This window comes from Nicotiana tomentosiformis, chromosome 2 (assembly GCF_000390325.3).
Source record: "Nicotiana tomentosiformis chromosome 2, ASM39032v3, whole genome shotgun sequence".
Classification (NCBI taxonomy): Eukaryota; Viridiplantae; Streptophyta; class Magnoliopsida; order Solanales; family Solanaceae; genus Nicotiana; species Nicotiana tomentosiformis.
In genome coordinates, this window is record NC_090813.1 from 192,661,377 (window position 1) to 192,679,882 (window position 18,506).

Genomic DNA, 18,506 nt, shown 5'->3' on the forward strand with positions numbered 1-18,506 from the left:
GAGACTGAGGTCGGTGCCACTGCTGGGGACACATAGATGGCCATAGAGCCATAGGGAGTTTTCTTCACTCTAACCATTCTTATACTCTTATTTTGTTAAGCATTGAGGACAATGTTTATTTTTATTCGGGGGGGGGGGGGGGAGAGTTTCTTTGGCATTTTGATGATTCTAATTATGTATTTTGATAACTATGAGACAAATTGGCATGTAATTAACTTAGTACTATTTTCTCCTTACTTCTCGTTATGTATATATTCTCTGTTATCCCTCTTTATGTATATTCGTTTAACTTTCAATAGCTTTTTGCTTTATTAACTTATTTATCTTTATGTTTGTCTTCTTCGACTTGGTAGCTTCTTTTTGATTTGCTTTTTGAAGTAGTAGTTTCTTTTTTGCTTTAATAGATTCTTTTTATGTTTTAGTGGATAATAAGCCTTTGGTTTTCTTAATGCCATAGTTTTTTCCAAAGGTGGGTTTTTGTGTGAACCGGGTGACTCTTCCCAACGATGGATGGCGTGACAACCTTCTTAAGGGATTGAGTCAGTTGTTGATAGTTAGGTAATAATAGTAGTAATAATGAATAAAAAGACCTAACCTTGCCCCGAATGTGTTTCTAGGCGAAATTTTAAGTTTTGCTTGGCTTGAGAAGTGATTGTAGGCTCTCCTTGACCCACTTGAAATTTTCATGGCCCACCAATGTTGTTATCCCTAGTCAATCCAATTGAGCCTAAAACATTTCTCATTTGATAACCACGTTACAAGCCTTTACCCGTCTTATTGTGACCCTCTCTTGGCACCCGATTTTTCCTCAACACTATTGTGAAATAATTGAATTGTAAGTATGGGGGGGAGACGAGGAGTTTGAAAAGGTATCAAGACAAAAGAGAAAAGAAATGAGGAAAAGGAAAGGCAAGAAAAAGAAAGAACAAAAAGAAAGTGAATAAGTTGACAAGTTGAAGGGATTCAAAGAAAAGTAATGATATGAAGCATGGAAAAAGCAAAGAAGGAGAAAATGAATATCATGACAAAAAAGAGTGATGTTAAGTCTCTCTAGTTCCCCTAAGGAAAAGAAAATGACTCAAAGAGTTGGCAAAACCATGAGCCGATAAAAGAAAATGGAGTACTTAAGGAAAGGTGAACCCGTTCTATCATAGCTTATCCAACCTTAGTCCAAAAGCCTTCATTGCATCCCGAGAAAGCCCTACGTGATTTCAAGCCGAGTAAGCTTACATTAGTGGTGATTTACATGAGGGGCAAGCCTATGGTACTTAAAGCCATACTTGTGACATTCTTTTGAGAGAGATGAATGAACTTTTCACAAATCTTTGAATTGAGTGCTATATTCTTAAGTGAGAAAGGCAAACAGAGAGTAGAGGAGGAGGAGTTTGCGATCCACAATGACCTACATGAAAGAGCGAGCTTCCTTGATGAATAAAGTCAACTCTTGATGCTCAAGTATCACATTATAACCATTCGTGCTTAAAAGTTTAACTTGTTGCCTTGTTGATAATTTATAAGTGTAGTAGGTAATTGTTGGTCCCAATTGATGTGTGATTGATTCACCTTTGATTAGCTCAAATGGCTCTTAACTTGTGGAGAAGGGAACTACTTTATTTGCTTGAGGACAAGCAAAAGCTTAAGTTTGGGGGAGTTGATAGGTGGAGATTTTGACTACTTATTAATACCTTTTAGCTTTTGTTTTAGTCCAAAAGCGCTTAATTGTGTTCCCAAAAACTGATGAAATGTACTTAATTGCAGGAATATTGTAAGATGAGCTCCCAAGATGAAATCCAACTCAAGAAGGAGTAATCTGAACTCAAGGATAAAAACAGGCACAAAAGCTCGAAGTGCGGACCGCAGAATATCATCTGCGGCCGCAGGTCATGAAGCAATTCCATCAAAGAATATTGCAAGATGTGAACCGCACACGAATTGTGCGGCTGCAGAAGCTGGGTCAGAGCAAAAGTTTAGAGAACCTGCACCTCCAGTCCAACACAAGTGCGTACCGCACAATTACTATGCGGCCACAGAAGAAGAGCTACGCGGCCGCATAATTCCATATGTGGACCGCAGAAGAACAGAGTTCGGCCGTAGACATTATTGTGCAGACTGCAGAAAGAGGGCACTGCGGTCGCACTTCATTATTATGGCGGCCGCAGATTTCCAACCTTTTCAAGCTGAAGCAAAGTGCGAACCGCACATGGAATTGTGGGACCGCAGATTCTCCGAAAGAGCATTTTTGTCCGAAAAATCCAGTCTGGTCTAAGGGTCACTACTTCTTGCTCGCTTAGCTACAACCAAGACTCCAATTCCATGACTTCTGCAGCTCGATTTTCCATTTTTGAGAGGCGAGCAATAGTCTGGTCTCGCTCGGCCAAAAGTTAATCCCGCTCAGAGGTAAGTTCCTCCTTATCAAGAATCAGCCTTCGAAGGCCCTCAGAAGCAAGGAAATTGGCCTGCAAAACAAAAATGCAAACTCAAAACCCTGCTATAACAAAGATAGAAGAAACAATAGAGGAAACAAAGACTATACCGCCGATGGGTTGTGCATAGCATTGTTCAACAAACACTCTCCCGAGAGAGTTTGCATTTTATTCCTATCTTTTTCTGAAGCCAAAGGCTACTGATAATTAACAAGTTCCACCGGCCGGGATAACAGATGACATCCGGTAGAAACCGAGAGGGTGACACTCCTCCTTCTTTGGGGATCTTCAGAGGGGGCAAAATAGTTATGCCCTAAATTCCCATGAATTGGGGACTGGGAAGAGGGATATCATTCTCTCGGGCAATTGCAGCTGGTGGAGATAATGTAGCAGTTACTGGTGGCAAAGGCAGAGTTGGTGAAGAAGGAGATGAAGCTTATGGCATTGTAGGTTGAGAAGCAGCTACGGCAAACGCAGTGCTGGTTGTTGGTTGCTCATCAGCCAAAGACGGAAGGGACCCGATACTCAGCCTTACGGTACCAGGCACGAAGACTGGGACGCGAAAGCGGGAAATAGCATTTTCCACCATATCATACTCCCCAGAGTGCCGAGGCATCATCCTCGGCTGGTGTAACTAACTCAACAGATTGAGCATTATGTTGAGCTGATAAAGGTCGTCGTCTTCAATGTAGAGAAGACCCCGTGTCACTGGCCTCTCCATCATCGTCGATCACCATGGTATCAATGGCCAGCTCTGGCGCGACGCTCATCACCACAGCATCTGAAGACGTCTCGGGCGCGATGCTCATCACCATAGCATCTGAAGACGTCTCGGAAAGTCTCTTTTTTGTTGCTTGTTCTCCGGCCAGGGACTCCGAGAAGAAGCACTTGCACCAGAAGCAGGCCCGAAGACACCTGTTTGGGTAAAAGCCTCCTGCAGCAGCCTCGTCGTGTCAGCAGGATTAGCCAAAACATCTTCCTCGGGGACGACAACTGAGCCTTGGGTAGACTGAATTCAACAGGAGAAAAAAGTTAATCAACTTTTTTATACGAAAGGTAAAAACAAGATGAGTTCGACTTACCATGATTTTTGGCCTTCCACCCATATTTAAGGGCAAGTTCTTTCCACGTGCGGGTCTCGGAGATAGTGACATCCAAAATTTTCTGGACCCACTGGTCCAAGCCTTCAACCCTAGGTGGTGTCCACCGAGTTGCTGAAATAAGTGAAAGAAGAAGGGTCATCATGGGGCAATCCTTAATAGAATAAAAAACAAACGGTGACTTACGAGTACGGTTCCATAATTCCGAAAAGGATGGAGTCGTGGACTGAATGATATCTCTGGTGGTGAGTGCAACAAACCGTTCCATCCACACGCGGTTGTTGTCACCATCCATGCTGGTTAGCAGAGCATGGTGGCCACATTTGCTGAAATTAATCATTCCCCCACAAAAAATCTTGGGGGTATAAAGGTTCATTAATCGAGCCAGGGTTAGCTCCTCTCTCGTCTCCTGGAATAGACGCCGAAGACAAGCAACTATCCTCCACACAGAAGGACTTACTTGCGCCAGGCATACCTGGTAACGGATGCAGAACTCCACAATAATAGAGTCAAGCTCCCCGCTAAAAGAGAATGGTCCCAAAGTGAAGGGATACGTATAAAAATACGTGAAACCCTTCTTGGGCAAGGTATTCGCTCTGCCAGGTCAGGAGAGATGATGTTTAAATCATGAAAATGACAGTCTTCCTTCACAGCAGGAATGCTGGAAGGACGGATAGAAGAAGGATACACTCCAACAGCCCACGTGCGAGGATTAGCAGAAGGGTACTTCTCTTCAAAGTCCTTAGTTATGACAAGACTCCTTGGAATGATGGTGCTCACCGTAGGAGGAGCATCATCATCAATTTTACCTTTGTTCTTTGAGGAACTGAGGTTTCTGGAAGAAGATGCCATTGTTATTATAAGAGAGAAAAGGTTTTTTTTTTTTTCTGAAGAAGAAGATTAGAGAAAGTTGAAGATAAGTTCGAGTTGAGTAAAGAGAGTTTGAGAAAGTTTGGAAAGTTATGAACTGTAAATGGAGAAGTTTGATGCATATAAGTAAAGGAATAGGCGGCTAAAATCGTGGCCATAATCCTCGATAATCGGAAAAAGTGGTGCTGAATCGTGGGACAACGCGTGTTCGGGTATTAAATGCTAAGAAACGTGGGTCTAATCAACAGTCAAAAACTTTTAAGAGGGGGTCAGAGAATTTTTCGCCAAGAAAGGTATCTCTACCAACTTCTCGGTGACACAAATTTATGCCACCGGAAAGCAGGGGGACTATCTGTATAGAATAACATATTTAATGATCGCATGAGAAAGCAAAACGTGGAGCCGAAGACAGTCGGGTCTGAAGGCAATGATCTCATTTGTTATCGGAGATAATGATATTCATAAAGGCGAAATAAATGCATGCCACCCGGTAGCATTTAATGAAGAATATTCTATAGCATTAAGTGCACAGTCCGTTAAAGAGAATATGGCATTCACTGCCTACCGTTACATATTCTTCATTGACCCTCATAATTGTCATTTAAGAGGGGCTTGATCTTAGGACCTTGTTCCCTAGGCGTGACTATAAATGGTGGACCCTACATCCATCGTAAATGACACGAATTTTCTGACAAACATACACTATATTCTATCAAAAGCTCAATAATATTTGGCTTTCTTGCTTATTCATATTGTTTATATTGCCTCCGGAAGCTCTGCTTCCGGAGAGCTTCCGGGACTAAGATTTCTGTTGTTTTATCCCAACTGCAAAGCTAAGTCTTACATTTTTGTCTAATTTATTTATCATTTTAGGATCAAACTGATTCACTTGTCTATAAACCACATATAAATTCAAATGTACCGTTTTACGGGTAAACAGTCACCTCCCTGATAAAATATAGGGTCTTTCCCGCTGCACTAGAGGAATGTGTTCAACAAGCGGTGTCATTCATTTAGTTTTATACTGTTTTATTGTTCACATATCATGTTTATACATCTTTGCTAAAAATTTTGATGAAGCGGTGTCACGTGATACCGCTTCACCCTAGGTAAATCTGCCCCTAGTGTCCCCGGTCAGCTATAGTTGCATCATGTCTTGCCTAATCACATCTTCCCAATTCTTCTTCCGCCCACCTCTACCTCTCCCTAGGCCCTCCAATATCAACCTCTCACACCTCTTTACTAGGGCGTTTGTGCTTCTCCTCCTCACATATCTAAATCTTCTAAGTCTCGCTTCCCGCATCTTGTCCTTAATAGGGGTCACGCACACCTTGTCCCGAATAAATTAATTTCAAGGATTATCGTTCGATTTTTAATTTATTGCATTCAAGTTATTAAACTATTTTTTATTAAATAAATTTACTCAATTTTATCTTAGTATCATAAAAAGCTACATGCTTATGGGCAAAGCAGCTAAAGTTGGTGGTTTAGGCCCCATAATTTTGGGGGGGGGGGGGGGGGGGGCAAATTTCCTAATAGTTAGTATGCGTGTATGTTATCTTTTTAAATAAAAAAATTATATTACATTTCCGAATGCTCATATAGCAATCTATATAGTTGTTTCAGTTCCTCTAATAGTTGTTAACACTCCTCTAACAGTTGTTTCAGCAATAAGAAATTTTTAAAATTATAATTAATAAAATATTACATAAGATCAACCTATCTCAAGAGTGATTAAATGGTTTTGCTATATTTTTATTAGAAATAATTAATTATAATCTTTTTTGAATAATTTTATATCTCAAAAAGCTAAAAAGTTAACTTCAAATAAGGCCTATCGTAAGAGTTTGCGCTTTAGGCCCCCAAATTTATCGAACCACCCCTGAAGTTACAAAATATTTTTTAAACTAAAAGATCAATCAACAAAAAGTCTTATTTTAAATTTCCATTACCAAACAAGACATGAAAAAGCCAAGAAATTGCAGAGGTTAATTAGTTATTATTTATTACTTAAAAAAATTGATTAATTAACTAATTAATTATGTAGGACACGGGTATAATGATGGACAAATTAAACAGACTGCAATTGTTTACACTAGTGATAATCGATAAATAAGAAAAAATAATTATTACAAAATTATAAAAATAAGGAAAAACTATAATATGGCAAATCACAAGAGAAATTATTGTTACAAATCCAAACTCAAGAAGAAGGTTGCAGGCATATAAATTTTATTTAAATTAAATCCATAAAATAATTTGGAGTATATTTTAAATTCAAGATATATTGGTCTAAATAAATATTATGAGCTAATATAATTGAATTAATTATATAAATCCAATAAATATGGATTAAATAAATAAATCTTAATCTATTGGGCTAGCCCATTTAATTGGGCTAAAGTGATGAGCCCACTTCATTAAGCCCAAGATATCATCTTCCTAAGGGCACGTTTTAGTGCCACGTGTCAAATGATGTGGCATGCCAAGTCAAACGAAATAGCCAATAGGATCGTGTCACGTGTCAAAATGACAAAGCATGCCAAGCCAAATTAAAAGGCCAATGAAACTGTGTCACGTATGCAAGTGACATGTTCTGGCCAATCAAATGTGGCCTTGCCACACTTCAATTTGATTGGTCGGAAAGAGTTTGTTCTTATCATAACTCTTCCCTTCCACAACTATAAATATGGGTCTTCATAACCTAGAAAAGGGATCAGAAGTTATAACAAGAAGCAAGAAAGAACTCGTGGATCAAACGCTGCAAATTACTCCACAAGTTCAAGTTCAAGCAATCAAGTTCAAGCTCAAGAACGAAGAACAAATCAAGTACAAGCTCAAGAACGAAGAACAAATCAAGATTCAAGGAGTACGAGTTCAAATCAAAGTTCGTGCTAGTTGAATTCAAGATCATCGTTCGTGGCAACAACTACATATTCAAGATCAAGCTCAAAGGCCCTTGGATTTATTTACTATTAGAAAGAAGAATCAGAGGATTCATAGAGATTGTACACTCGTATTATTTAAAATCAAATACTACGATTGTTGCAATATTTTTCGATCTCGATTATTTTCTCGACGCAAATTTATTGTCTACATAGGTATTTGAAACTCTTTCATATTAAAACCATATCATCAAAGGATTAACAAAGAAATTTGATTATTTATTTTGTATAATAATGTCGGGTAAGATCTTTAAGACTTAAATAATGAAGATATTGCAAGCACCACCAAGAATTGCAAGGGGATAAATATGATCCTTTTATCTTTAATTATAAATCTTAAATTTGTAGATTAGTTCTAACACGATACCAAACATCAGAAGAAAAGGTAAAAATAAAATAGATTATTACATGCACAATAAAAACGTGGATTAGGTAATAAAAGATGTACCATTTGGAAATATTTTGAATTTAGCAACAAATAAGGAAAGGCAGAGGAAACTTACCTCAGACTTTAAACTCAGTTTAGCTGTCATCACACTGCAGCCAATCACATGACACCGATGACACAACTTTCCTTAAAATAATAAAAAATTATCCTTAATTTTCTCAAAACGCTTCTTCCACTTCCCCTATATAAACCCCTCTTCTCACCCTACATAACATTCTTTCGACCCTTTTGTTCTACTCCTTTGCAAAGGTATGCCTATTCTCCTTTACCTTTTTTTTTTTCCTTTTTTCCTTTTCGGCTTCTTTATCTTCAGTATTTTCATTTATTGTTTTTTGTTGTTTATTATTTTTATTGTCTGCTTTTAGTTCTTCTATTTGTTTGTTTTTATTCCGATTTCTGTTAAGATTAACTCTGTATCCCTTTTTGTATATCTGTGTCTTTCTTTGATTTCAGTTTCTTTTTCTATCCTTATAATTCTTGTACAGATAAAGAGAAGATGGATAATTAATCTAAAAAAAATAGAGACAAAAAAGCAGATGGATTTTATCCCGAATCCCAATAATGAATACTTATTAGTATATATATTGATTGAAAGATCTAAACTTTTTAACCAAAAATTAGAAAAGATTTGAACTTTAGCAGAATTACTCATATCCAAAGTAATTATCTTAGGTAGGTTAGTTATCAAAATAAAGGTGTCTAAAATAGTTTTATAGAGCTGATAAATGTAAGGATGAGCCTCAATTAATTTGGGTTAGGGTTAGTTTATTGATTTGGGTTCTTGTTAGGATTGAAAGATTAGAACTTTTTAAACAATAATTAAGAAAAGATGTGAACTTTAGTACTTTTACCTTTCCTTTGTATAGGAATGTCTTATATCCAAAGTAATCTTTTAGGTAGGTTAATCATCAACATAAAGATAGTCTAGAATAGTTTAATAGAGCTGATGATTATAAAGCCGACCTCAATTAATTCGGGTGAAACTTAGTTTGTTTATTTGGGTTCTTCTTATGAATGAATTTGTTTTGCCTTTTGATCTAGTTTTTGGCCCCTTTTAACGATCTTGTTTGTTGTGTGCGATTGCAGATTTTTTTTGTTAATACCTTCACCCGCTCGTTGGATTTGGATCTATTCACACGCCTTGTTTGATTCCCAGAGATTGATTGGGATTTCTTAAACAATTTCCATGTTTGATTCTTAGTTCCAAAATTATTCATGACATACGCTATCCAGATGCGTCGAATTCGTATTCTGCACTCTTTCTCAGTAGTCTTTCTTTACTGGTTCTACGTAATTTCATGAGCTAGCCGTATTCATCATTGTCCCGGTCCAATTTAATTTTAGGATTATTGTAGCTACACTACCAAATTTTGCCGATCTAATAAAAAAAGAGGATACAAAGTTTCCCATTGTTTCACATATTGATTGTCAATCAAATCGACATGGCTTCTACTCAGCAAGCGGTGAGTTCTGGTTCTGATGCAGACCAGCGGTATGCAAAGTTTGATGAAAGGAAAAGGAAGAGAATGGAATCCAACCGTGAGTCTGCTCGTAGGTCACGGATGAGGAAGCAGCAGCGATTGGGGGAGTTGATGAGCGAAACAACACAGCTACAGAACCAGAACAGCATCTGCCGCGAGAGGATTGATTCTGTTGAAAGAAATTATTGTGCCATCGATGCAGAGAACAATGTGTTGAGGGCTCAGATTGCTGAATTGACTGAACGTTTGAATTCACTGAACTCGCTCACTCAATTTTGGGCTGATGCTACTGGATTTCCTGTTGACCTCCCTGAAATTCCCGACACTTTGCTTGAGCCATGGCAGCTGCCTTGCCCTATTCAACCTATCGATGCTTCTTCTGATATGTTGCTGTTTTGAGATTCTGGTCTGAAGATTTACCGAGTATGAAATAGAGAAATCCATATTAAATGTCCTTGGTATTTCTTTTTCTTATGGACAATGTAGCTTTGGTTTCTTACTAGTCAGGTTACCTTTGGCTAATATTGGTACCTCATTATTTAGTTGTTTTATGAACTAGCAGTTTGCAGTATGATGTCAAAGATATTTGGGTCTCTCGTTTATGTATGCATTCTTTTTTCTGTTCTCTCAATTGTTTTTGACATCGGTTTTTCCATATGACACTGACAGTCTTGTCTAGTGACGGAGGGGACCCCGGTTGGCGGATAGTAACCTTACGGACATTGGTTACTTAGCCTTACGTCGCCCTTCCAAGTAATCTCAGAAAGCCATCGGGTAACAGTTGCTCAATGTGTTGATCTTTGGGATGTCAATGCTGTAGTGCAAACAGTTCCTAACCCCCTGTTTGTATGGTTATTTCCCGTGGTTCATTATTGTATTATTTTCATTGATACCATGTTTGTTTCCATTGTTCTTAAAATTATGTTGTATGGTGTTGTAAACTCGTTGTAACTTCGTTGTCATATAACCATGAAAAATGGGGAGTTTTTGCGTGGTAACAATAAATATGTTATTAAACAACGATAAACAATACAATCTATCCAAATTAAGGGTGGCAAGTGGACCGATCCCAAGCCTAAACGGGTCAAGTGGGCCGGTCCAAACGGTCCCGGTCCCAAATTAAACTGGCCAAACGGTCCCGGGCTAAACGGTCTTTTTGTAGGGACCGGCCCGGGACCGTTTAGTCCCGGGCTAAACGGTCCCCGCCCGCGGGCTAAGTGGGCCCAACGGATTTTTAAAAAAATTAAATTAAATAAATATTAGAGACAAAAGGATGTTAAAAAAAATAGCTAAGGCAATATTTTGTAAATTTTATTGTAGAATTGTGACCTAAATTTTATTTAACATCCTAAATTTTAATATTCAATATTTAATATCGAATATAGCTTTTATATATATATCTTATGTCGAATATAACTTATATATATATATATATATATATATATATACTTTTTAGTAGTAACATGAAAGGACCAAAGTATGATACTTTTTAGCTGATATAAAATATATATACTTTTTAGTAGTAACATGAAAGGACCAAAGTATGATACTTTTTAGCTGATATAAATATGGGATGATGGAAGATCAAGTTTTAGCTCAACTCAGATTACAGTTTCAACTAATTTTCCACTCTTAGATATATTATCCTCTTTATCGGCTAGCTATACCAATAGCATAGCTAAATATAATTTTAAGAGACATTATATTTAGTTATGCTACTGGTGTAGCTAGCCGATAAAGAGGATAATATATCTAAGAGTGGTAAATTAGTTGAAACTGTAATCTTAGTTGAGCTAAAACTTGATCTTCCATCATCCCATATTTATACCAGCTAAAAAGTATCATACTTTGGTCCTTTCATGTTACTACTAAAAAGTATATATATAGTATAGTATAGAATATATATATATATACATCTTATATAGCTTATATAAGATGTATATATAGTATAGTATATATACTAAATGTATAATATATATTATAAAGTAGTAACAATAAAGTAAGCAATAGTAGCAATTATAGAAGAAAAATAGAGAGATTGTGATAGATTGATGATTTTGTAAGAAAAATAAAAAAATGAGGGGGTATTTATAGTTAAAAATAGGAAAAAAGTGTAATTATAAAAAGTTTGGGATTAAAACAAAGTTGGGGGGGGGGGGGGGGGGGGTTAAATGACTATTTTATAAATAGCCAACAACTATTTTTGATAGCCCAACGACTATATTTTAAATTTTTTTTAAAATTTGATCGTTGGGACCATTTGGCTCGCTAAGGGACCGGTCCGGTCCCTGACGGGCCCAAAACATAGGGCCGGCCTGCGAGACCGGCCCAGACCCACTAAAACCGGTCCTAACGCGTTTGGCCCGTTTAGCTCATTTGGTCCGCGGTTCCGGGCCTGGACCGGCTCACTTGCCAGCCTTAATCCAAACATTATATTTATTAATTCAGTACAATACAATATAATACGATACTATACAATATGATATTTTACATTATGAAACCATGGGTAACGGCCATCCAAACAGGCCCTACACGAATTCTTTGTTTGCTTTTAGTTCAAACGTAGAACAAGAGATGATCAAGAATTCAGGTGGTCATGGAATTTATTTGATTTGATGTACTATTTCATAGCTCACGAACTCAAGTATGAAATTTTGGCCATAACAATAACTCCAAGATTAGCCATAAATTTAGATTTTGTGTGACAAATCTTTAAAGATTAACGTTAATCATAAGCGGATCTGGTCTGCAAGTTTTGATTAACTAATTGTGAGCAACCTTTGGTTACTTGAATCAAACTAATGAGGAGTTAATTTTACAACAAATTCAATTTATGGGATGTTTAGTTTGAGAGTTGGAAAAGTTAACTCATTTGCAAGAAGAGGACAATCATGAAAATATATCGGAGACTATTTACTACTACTAAAAAAAGAATTGGCGACCGGATAAAATCTATACAATAATGTAATCTCACAGTAGGGTTTTGGGAAGGATAATATGTACGTAGACCGAGACGATGAACAAATCTATAGCTAATTTTGTAGCTAATCCTATTTAATGACAGATTGGCGATAAACTTGGTAGTTAGATGATATATAACATCGTTAGTGATAGCAAATTCAAGAAAAGTGTAGTATGAGCTCTACTTAAACAGGACTCTTTAACATTCAAGAATATTCATGAGGATAACAACAAGAGTATCAAATTACCATATAGGTATTATGTTTGAGAATAACAACAAATATAACATGACTTAGTAATTTAATCAATTGTCATAAGTACGGCACTCATCAGTCTCAGGATTATCCTTGCAGTAATTCTCCAAAGGGTCAGAAGACTCCTTCTTCTTGTCCCTAGCATGGCTCGCTGCTGCGCTCGCCTCTTCTACCACATCCCAAGCCGCCGCGCACTCTCCGCTAACCGGGTTCTCAGCACAAGCTTCTTCAGCTTCTTTAACACTATCAGCTACTAAATCAGAAAGCTTATTATCTGGTGTTGCACCTATGGTCTTAAGATACAATTTTCCATGTCCAAATTGGACTGATGATGAATTTTTCCATGGTTTGTTCAGGCATGGAAATTTCAAGGCTTGAACCTTAGAGGAATCACATGTTTTGGCGAAAATTCTTGGGTTTGTGATACTAACACCAGCTATTGAGGCCATTGTTGCAAAAGATTTTTTGGTGTATTGGGAAATGATCTTTTTAGGCTATGAGATGGGATGTAACAATATATTGGGGGAGGATGAGATGAGTAATGGATTAATGAGCACACGTTTCTTATCATATTTTGGCCAATGGCTGGCATACATGTCATGAGAGTGACTGGCAGAGATATAGTACTTAGAAATATCTTTGTATTAGCCGTATGAAAAATATCATCAATTACGTATAAATGTTGTAACATCGGTCTTGTATTCTTATATTGTATATTTTTATCATTACATGTGTCCTTTCGTTTCGTTTTTTTTTTTTGTTCTTGTTACTGCTTGTTGCTCTGCTTTATTTTTATTTTTTTTCGTGCCGATAATCTATTGAAAACAACCTCTTTACGTTACTGTAGGAGTAAGGTCTGCATACTCACAACCCTCCCCAGACCCCACTAGTAAAAATATATTGAGTTTGTTATTGTTACATATAACTGTTGTCTATTCCCTCCTTACCGGTTTATGTAATAATATTTGCTTGGATACGATTTTAAATGTATCTTTAGAAGTCGTTTGGTTTGTATATATAGATTATTAATACCAGCATAAATCCCTAACACATTCTTGTTTCGGTGATCGCACAAGGAAAATAATAATTGCTATACAACTAATTTATTACTATTTGATTTGTGGTATAAAATATTGCGTTAATTTATATATGTATTATTTAATAAGAATACGTGTACTAGTAATGCATGAATTAAACTATCTAAGATTAAATGCCTTAGCATAAGTATTTCATGTATAACTCATCATCGTTAATCAAAGCATAACTATATCTTTATTATTAATCACCACATAAATAACACGAGTAGATTTATTGTAATGCTGACATTGTTGACACATGTCCGTTAATAGGGGGTTGGCTGTCCATAAATACTTAAAATGTTAAGCTTGGTATACAACAACAACAACAACCCAGTGAGATCCCACAAGTGGGGTCTGGGGAGATTAGTGTGTACGCAGGCCTTACCCCTACTCCGGAGGAGTAGAGAGGCTGTTTTCGGTAGACCCTCGGCACAAGAAGGAAAGAGACAGTGTATCAGTAACAGAAACGGAATCTAGAAAGATAACACCAGCAACACAATAACCAGAAAATAGAGAGCAAAATAGTAACACTAAGCAGTAACAAAGGCACAGTAATACAGACGCAAGGGAATAATATGTACACAAAGGGCCACTAAACATACTACAACCTAACTTACGACCCTAATGAAGTATTAAGAACACAACTGGAGCCACTAGCAGCCTAAAACAAAACACTAACATACTAGTCTCCTATCTCCTAACCTACAACCCTAATGTTCGACCTCCATAACTTCCTGTCAAGGGCCATGTCCTCGGAAATCTGCGTCTGCATCATGTCCTGCCTGATCACCTCTCCCCAATATTTCTTAGGTCTCCCTCTACCTCTTCTTATACCCGTCAAGGCCAGCCGTTCACACCTCCTTACTGGTGCATCCAGGCTTCTCCTCCTCACGTGCCCGAACCATCTAAGCTTAGCTTCCCGCATCTTGTCTTCCATAGGAGCCACGCCCACCTTCACCCGAATATCTTCATTCCTAATCTTATCTAGCTTAGTGCGTCCGCATATCCATCTCAACATCCTCATCTCTGCAACTTTCATCTTCTGGGTATGAAAATTTTTGACTGGCCAACACTCTGTCCCATACATCATGGCCAGCCTAACCACCGCTCTATAGAACTTTTCTTTAAGTTCTGGAGGCATCTTCCTGTCACACAGGACACCAGACGCTAGCCTCCATTTCATCCACCCCACTCCTATACGGTGCGTAACATTCTCGTCAATATCCCCATCCCCCTGAATAATCGACCCAGGTACTTGAAGCTCCCTTTCTTTGGGATGACTTGAGAGTCAAGCCTCACGTCCATGTCCGCTTCACCCGGCACACCGCTGAACTTGAACTCCACGTATTCAGTCTTAGTCCTGCTCAACTTGAATCCTTTAGACTCAAGGATTCGTCTCCAAACCTCCAACCTCTCGTTAACACCGCCTCGCGTCTCATCAATCAGAACTATATTATCAGCGAATAACATACACCATGGCACCTCCCCTTGAATATGGTGTGTCAATGCGTCCATCGTCAGAGCAAATAAGAACGGGCTGAGCGCAGATCCTTGGTGAAGCCCCATAACAACCGGGAAATGCTCCAAGTCGCCCCCACTGTCCTAACCCGAGTCTTAGCTCCATCATACATATCCTTAATCACCCTAATATAAGCCACCGGAACACCTTTCACCTCCAGGTATCTCCAAAAAACTTCCTTAGGTACCTTGTTATAAGCTTTTTCTAGGTCAATAAACACCATGTGCAAGTCCTTCCTCCTATCCCTGTACAGTTCCACCAACCTCTGAATAAGATGGATCGCTTCTGTAGTGGAACGATCAGGCATGAACCCAAACTGGTTATCGGATATCGACACCAGCCTCTTCACCCTTGCTTCCACTACCCACCCCACACACTTTCATGGTATGACTCAGTAGCTTGATGCCCATATAGTTGTTACAGTTCTGGATATCGCCTTTGTTCTTTTATAGTGGAATCATCACACTCCACCTCCATTCCTCTGGCATCTCCTTCATCTTGAAAATAACATTAAACAGCCCAGTTAGCCACTCTAATTCTGCTCTACCCACATACCTCCAAAATTCTACTGCAATTTCGTCTGGCCCTGTCGTTCTGCCCCTGCTCATTTTACGCATAGCCCCGACAATCTCCTCGACTCTAATGCGCCTACAGTAGCTGAAATCTCGGTGACACTCGGAGTGCTCCAATTCTCCTAGCACAATGTCTCTGTCCCCTTCGTCATTTAGCAGCTTATGGAAGTACGTCTGCCACCTCCGCTTAATCTGTGCGTCTTCCATTAACACTCGGCCTTCCTCATCCTTGATGCACCTCACTTGGTCTAGATCACGAGCCATCTTCTCTCTCGCTTTGGCCAGCCGGAACAACTTCTTGTCTCCGCTTTTGTCCCCCAGTTCTTCGTACATGTGACCAAATGTTGCATTTTTTGCTTCCGTGACCGCTAACTTCGCCACCTTCTTAGCTTCATTATAGCTTACTCTGTTCATCTGCCTCTCCTTCTCGTCCTTACTCTACACTAACTGCCAATACGCCGCTTTCTTTTCCTCCACCTTACCCTGGATCTCGGCGTTCCACCATCAGTCACCCCTGTGCCCGCTCGAGTAACCCTTAGAGACCCCTAGCACCTCTCTTGCCGCCTCCCTAATACTGTTCGCTGTCATCGTCCACATACCTCTTGCTTCCCCACTACTTCTCCAAGCCCCCATAGCCAACAACCTTCTCCCCAGCTCATGAGCTTTCTCCTTCGTCAAGGCACCCCACCTAATCCTCAGACGACCCTGAACCACCTTCCTCTTCCTCCTTATCGGTATGCCGACGTCCACCACCAAGAGCCTATGTTGGGTCGCGAGTGACTCACTCGGGATAACCTTGCAATCCTTGCACAACCCTCTATCATACCTCCTTAGGAGAAAATAATCAATCTAAGTCTTAGCCACCGTACTATGAAAAGTTACCAAATGCTCCTCCCTCTTCGGGAACATAGAGTTCGCAATCACCAACTCAAAAACCTTAGTGAAATCCAATAGAGAAGTTCCACCTCCGTTCCTAACCCCAAAGCCAAAGCCGCCATGAACCTCGCCATAACTACTAGCAGACGCCCCGATATACTCATTGAAATCCCCTCCTATAAATAACTTCTCCGTGGGCGGAATACCACGCACCACTTAATCCAAACCCTCCCAGAAATACCTCTTAACCTCTTCATCCAAGCCCGCTTGGGGAGCGTATTAATAGCCATTAATCTATCACTCACCCGCCTAACCTCAACCACCGACTCCCTAAGATCCCTGTCCACCAAAATACCTACTCCGTTCTTGCCCTTCGAGCGTCCAGAGTACCACAGTTTAAACGCATCTGCATTCCTCACCTTCGATCCTACCCACTTAGTCTCCTGAACACATGCTATATTGACCTTTCTCTTCTGGAGAATCTTCGCCAACTCGATAGATTTACCCGTTAACGTCCCTATGTTCCACGACCCAATTCTCAACCTATAGGCACCCTTGCCCCTTACCCCTCCCCCTGCCCCACCCCCTAAACCCTGCCCTACCCCCTGCCCCGCTTCCCGCCTCTCCCGAGGACATGACCTTATTCTACCATCACAGACCACATCCAGAACAAGCGACGACCAAACGCAAAGGAAACAGGTTGTACTACAGGCCCGCTAAAATAATGCCTAGACTAGTATCAACTAATAAGACAACAATAAGCTACCACAAGGGGAAGTGAAACAAGATATCGGGAGGTACCAACTCCGAAGAACAGAACCTGGATCAGTGTACCGTGCTCCCTTCCAAATTCCCACCGTCCCTTGTTAATGCCAAACGGAGGTGACCCGTGCTGCTTGCCCGAACGCTGCGACTATCCACCTGAAGATTTTAAAAGAAATACGAATACCAAAACGGGGGGAGGGGGTGCTGTCACCACTATACCTGGTGACCCACTGTCTGGCAGCCTTGGCTGCCCACTTTCACGATGCCAGAGTAGGCACCGGCTAAGGCAGCCGCTGACCAGACCCAAAGAGGCCGCAAGAAGAGGAAATAAACTGGGGAAAGGAGAGAGGAAAGGGGGGAGGGGTCTAGAGTTTGCAGAGGAGAGAAGAAAAAGAAAAAAGAGAGAAGAGAAAGAGAAAGAGAAAGAGAGAGAGAGGACAACAATCACCGGAATGATTGCCGGCAAAGCAGCAGTTGCCCGACGACTACTGTTAGGGTTGGGGAAGTGGGGAGGAGAGAAGACAGAGGAGAGAGAGAGAGGAGCGGTAGAACAGAGAGAGGGAGAGGGAGAGGGAGAGGGAGAGGGAGAGGGGAGATATGGTCGAAACACTTACCTGGTGGGTTGGGTGGTCGCCGGTGTCGGTGCTGTAAGATGCCCGGTCAAAAGATGACCGTTGGATATTAGTCAAAAATAGAGAGAGAAGTCGGGGAGAGAGGGGAAAATACTTTCACGACCAGAATTTAATTGACCAGAATTTATGAATTTAAATTCTAACTTTTTGGTTTTGTTCTTCTTAATTGACCAGAAACATTGCAGGATCAATGAAACTTCTTATTGATAAAAGAAAGAGGATAAACATTCTAAATCTATCCAGTTAATCATCCTAATTTATAAGTATTCTCTTAGTCATCAACTGAAGCACCACAAAATTTCAAAAAATTTAACCAAATTATATGGTCAAATGGGTAAGAATCATCATTTATATCGGGGTTGCCATCAAAGGAGTTAAAGTCACTCTAATTGTTCTTTACCTAGAAGATTTAAAATTTATATATAAACTAATACGCAAGTCCAAAATGGGAAAAAACTAAACAGTGACTGCAAATGAGACTTATAAATCGTCTTTCGACAATGCATTGGCAAATTGTATACGGTTAAAACCGAGTTTGCCCTCCGTATAATTAGTCAAGATTTAAACATCATGGACCAAAG

The 18,506-nt window shown here is 39.5% G+C and overlaps 3 protein-coding genes across 3 annotated transcripts; 1 reads left to right on the plus strand and 2 right to left on the minus strand.

Annotated features, from left to right (window-relative positions):
* The first annotated feature begins 7,902 nt into the window (after positions 1-7,902).
* LOC104108796 (bZIP transcription factor 53) lies at positions 7,903-9,898 on the plus strand. The gene is made up of 2 exons (XM_033659331.2): positions 7,903-8,035; positions 8,873-9,898. Exon 2 carries the CDS (start codon positions 9,229-9,231, stop codon positions 9,664-9,666), a length of 438 nt encoding a protein of 145 aa, XP_033515222.1. The 5' UTR covers positions 7,903-8,035; positions 8,873-9,228; the 3' UTR covers positions 9,667-9,898.
* A 2,512-nt stretch (positions 9,899-12,410) lies between these two features.
* LOC104108795 (calvin cycle protein CP12-1, chloroplastic) lies at positions 12,411-12,987 on the minus strand. The gene has a single exon (XM_009617920.4). It carries the CDS (start codon positions 12,929-12,931, stop codon positions 12,533-12,535), a length of 399 nt encoding a protein of 132 aa, XP_009616215.1. The 5' UTR covers positions 12,932-12,987; the 3' UTR covers positions 12,411-12,532.
* A 2,539-nt stretch (positions 12,988-15,526) lies between these two features.
* Positions 15,527-16,066, minus strand: LOC104108802 (uncharacterized). Its single transcript, XM_033659328.2, has one exon. It carries the CDS (start codon positions 16,064-16,066, stop codon positions 15,527-15,529), a length of 540 nt encoding a protein of 179 aa, XP_033515219.2.
* Positions 16,067-18,506: the final 2,440 nt, after the last annotated feature.

Excerpts from the sequence above, each read along its gene's own strand:
- LOC104108802 (XM_033659328.2), bottom strand. The coding sequence starts at position 16,066 with ATGAACAGAGTAAGCTATAATGAAGCTAAGAAGGTGGCGAAGTTAGCG.
- LOC104108795 (XM_009617920.4), bottom strand. The coding sequence starts at position 12,931 with ATGGCCTCAATAGCTGGTGTTAGTATCACAAACCCAAGAATTTTCGCC.
- LOC104108796 (XM_033659331.2), top strand. The coding sequence starts at position 9,229 with ATGGCTTCTACTCAGCAAGCGGTGAGTTCTGGTTCTGATGCAGACCAG.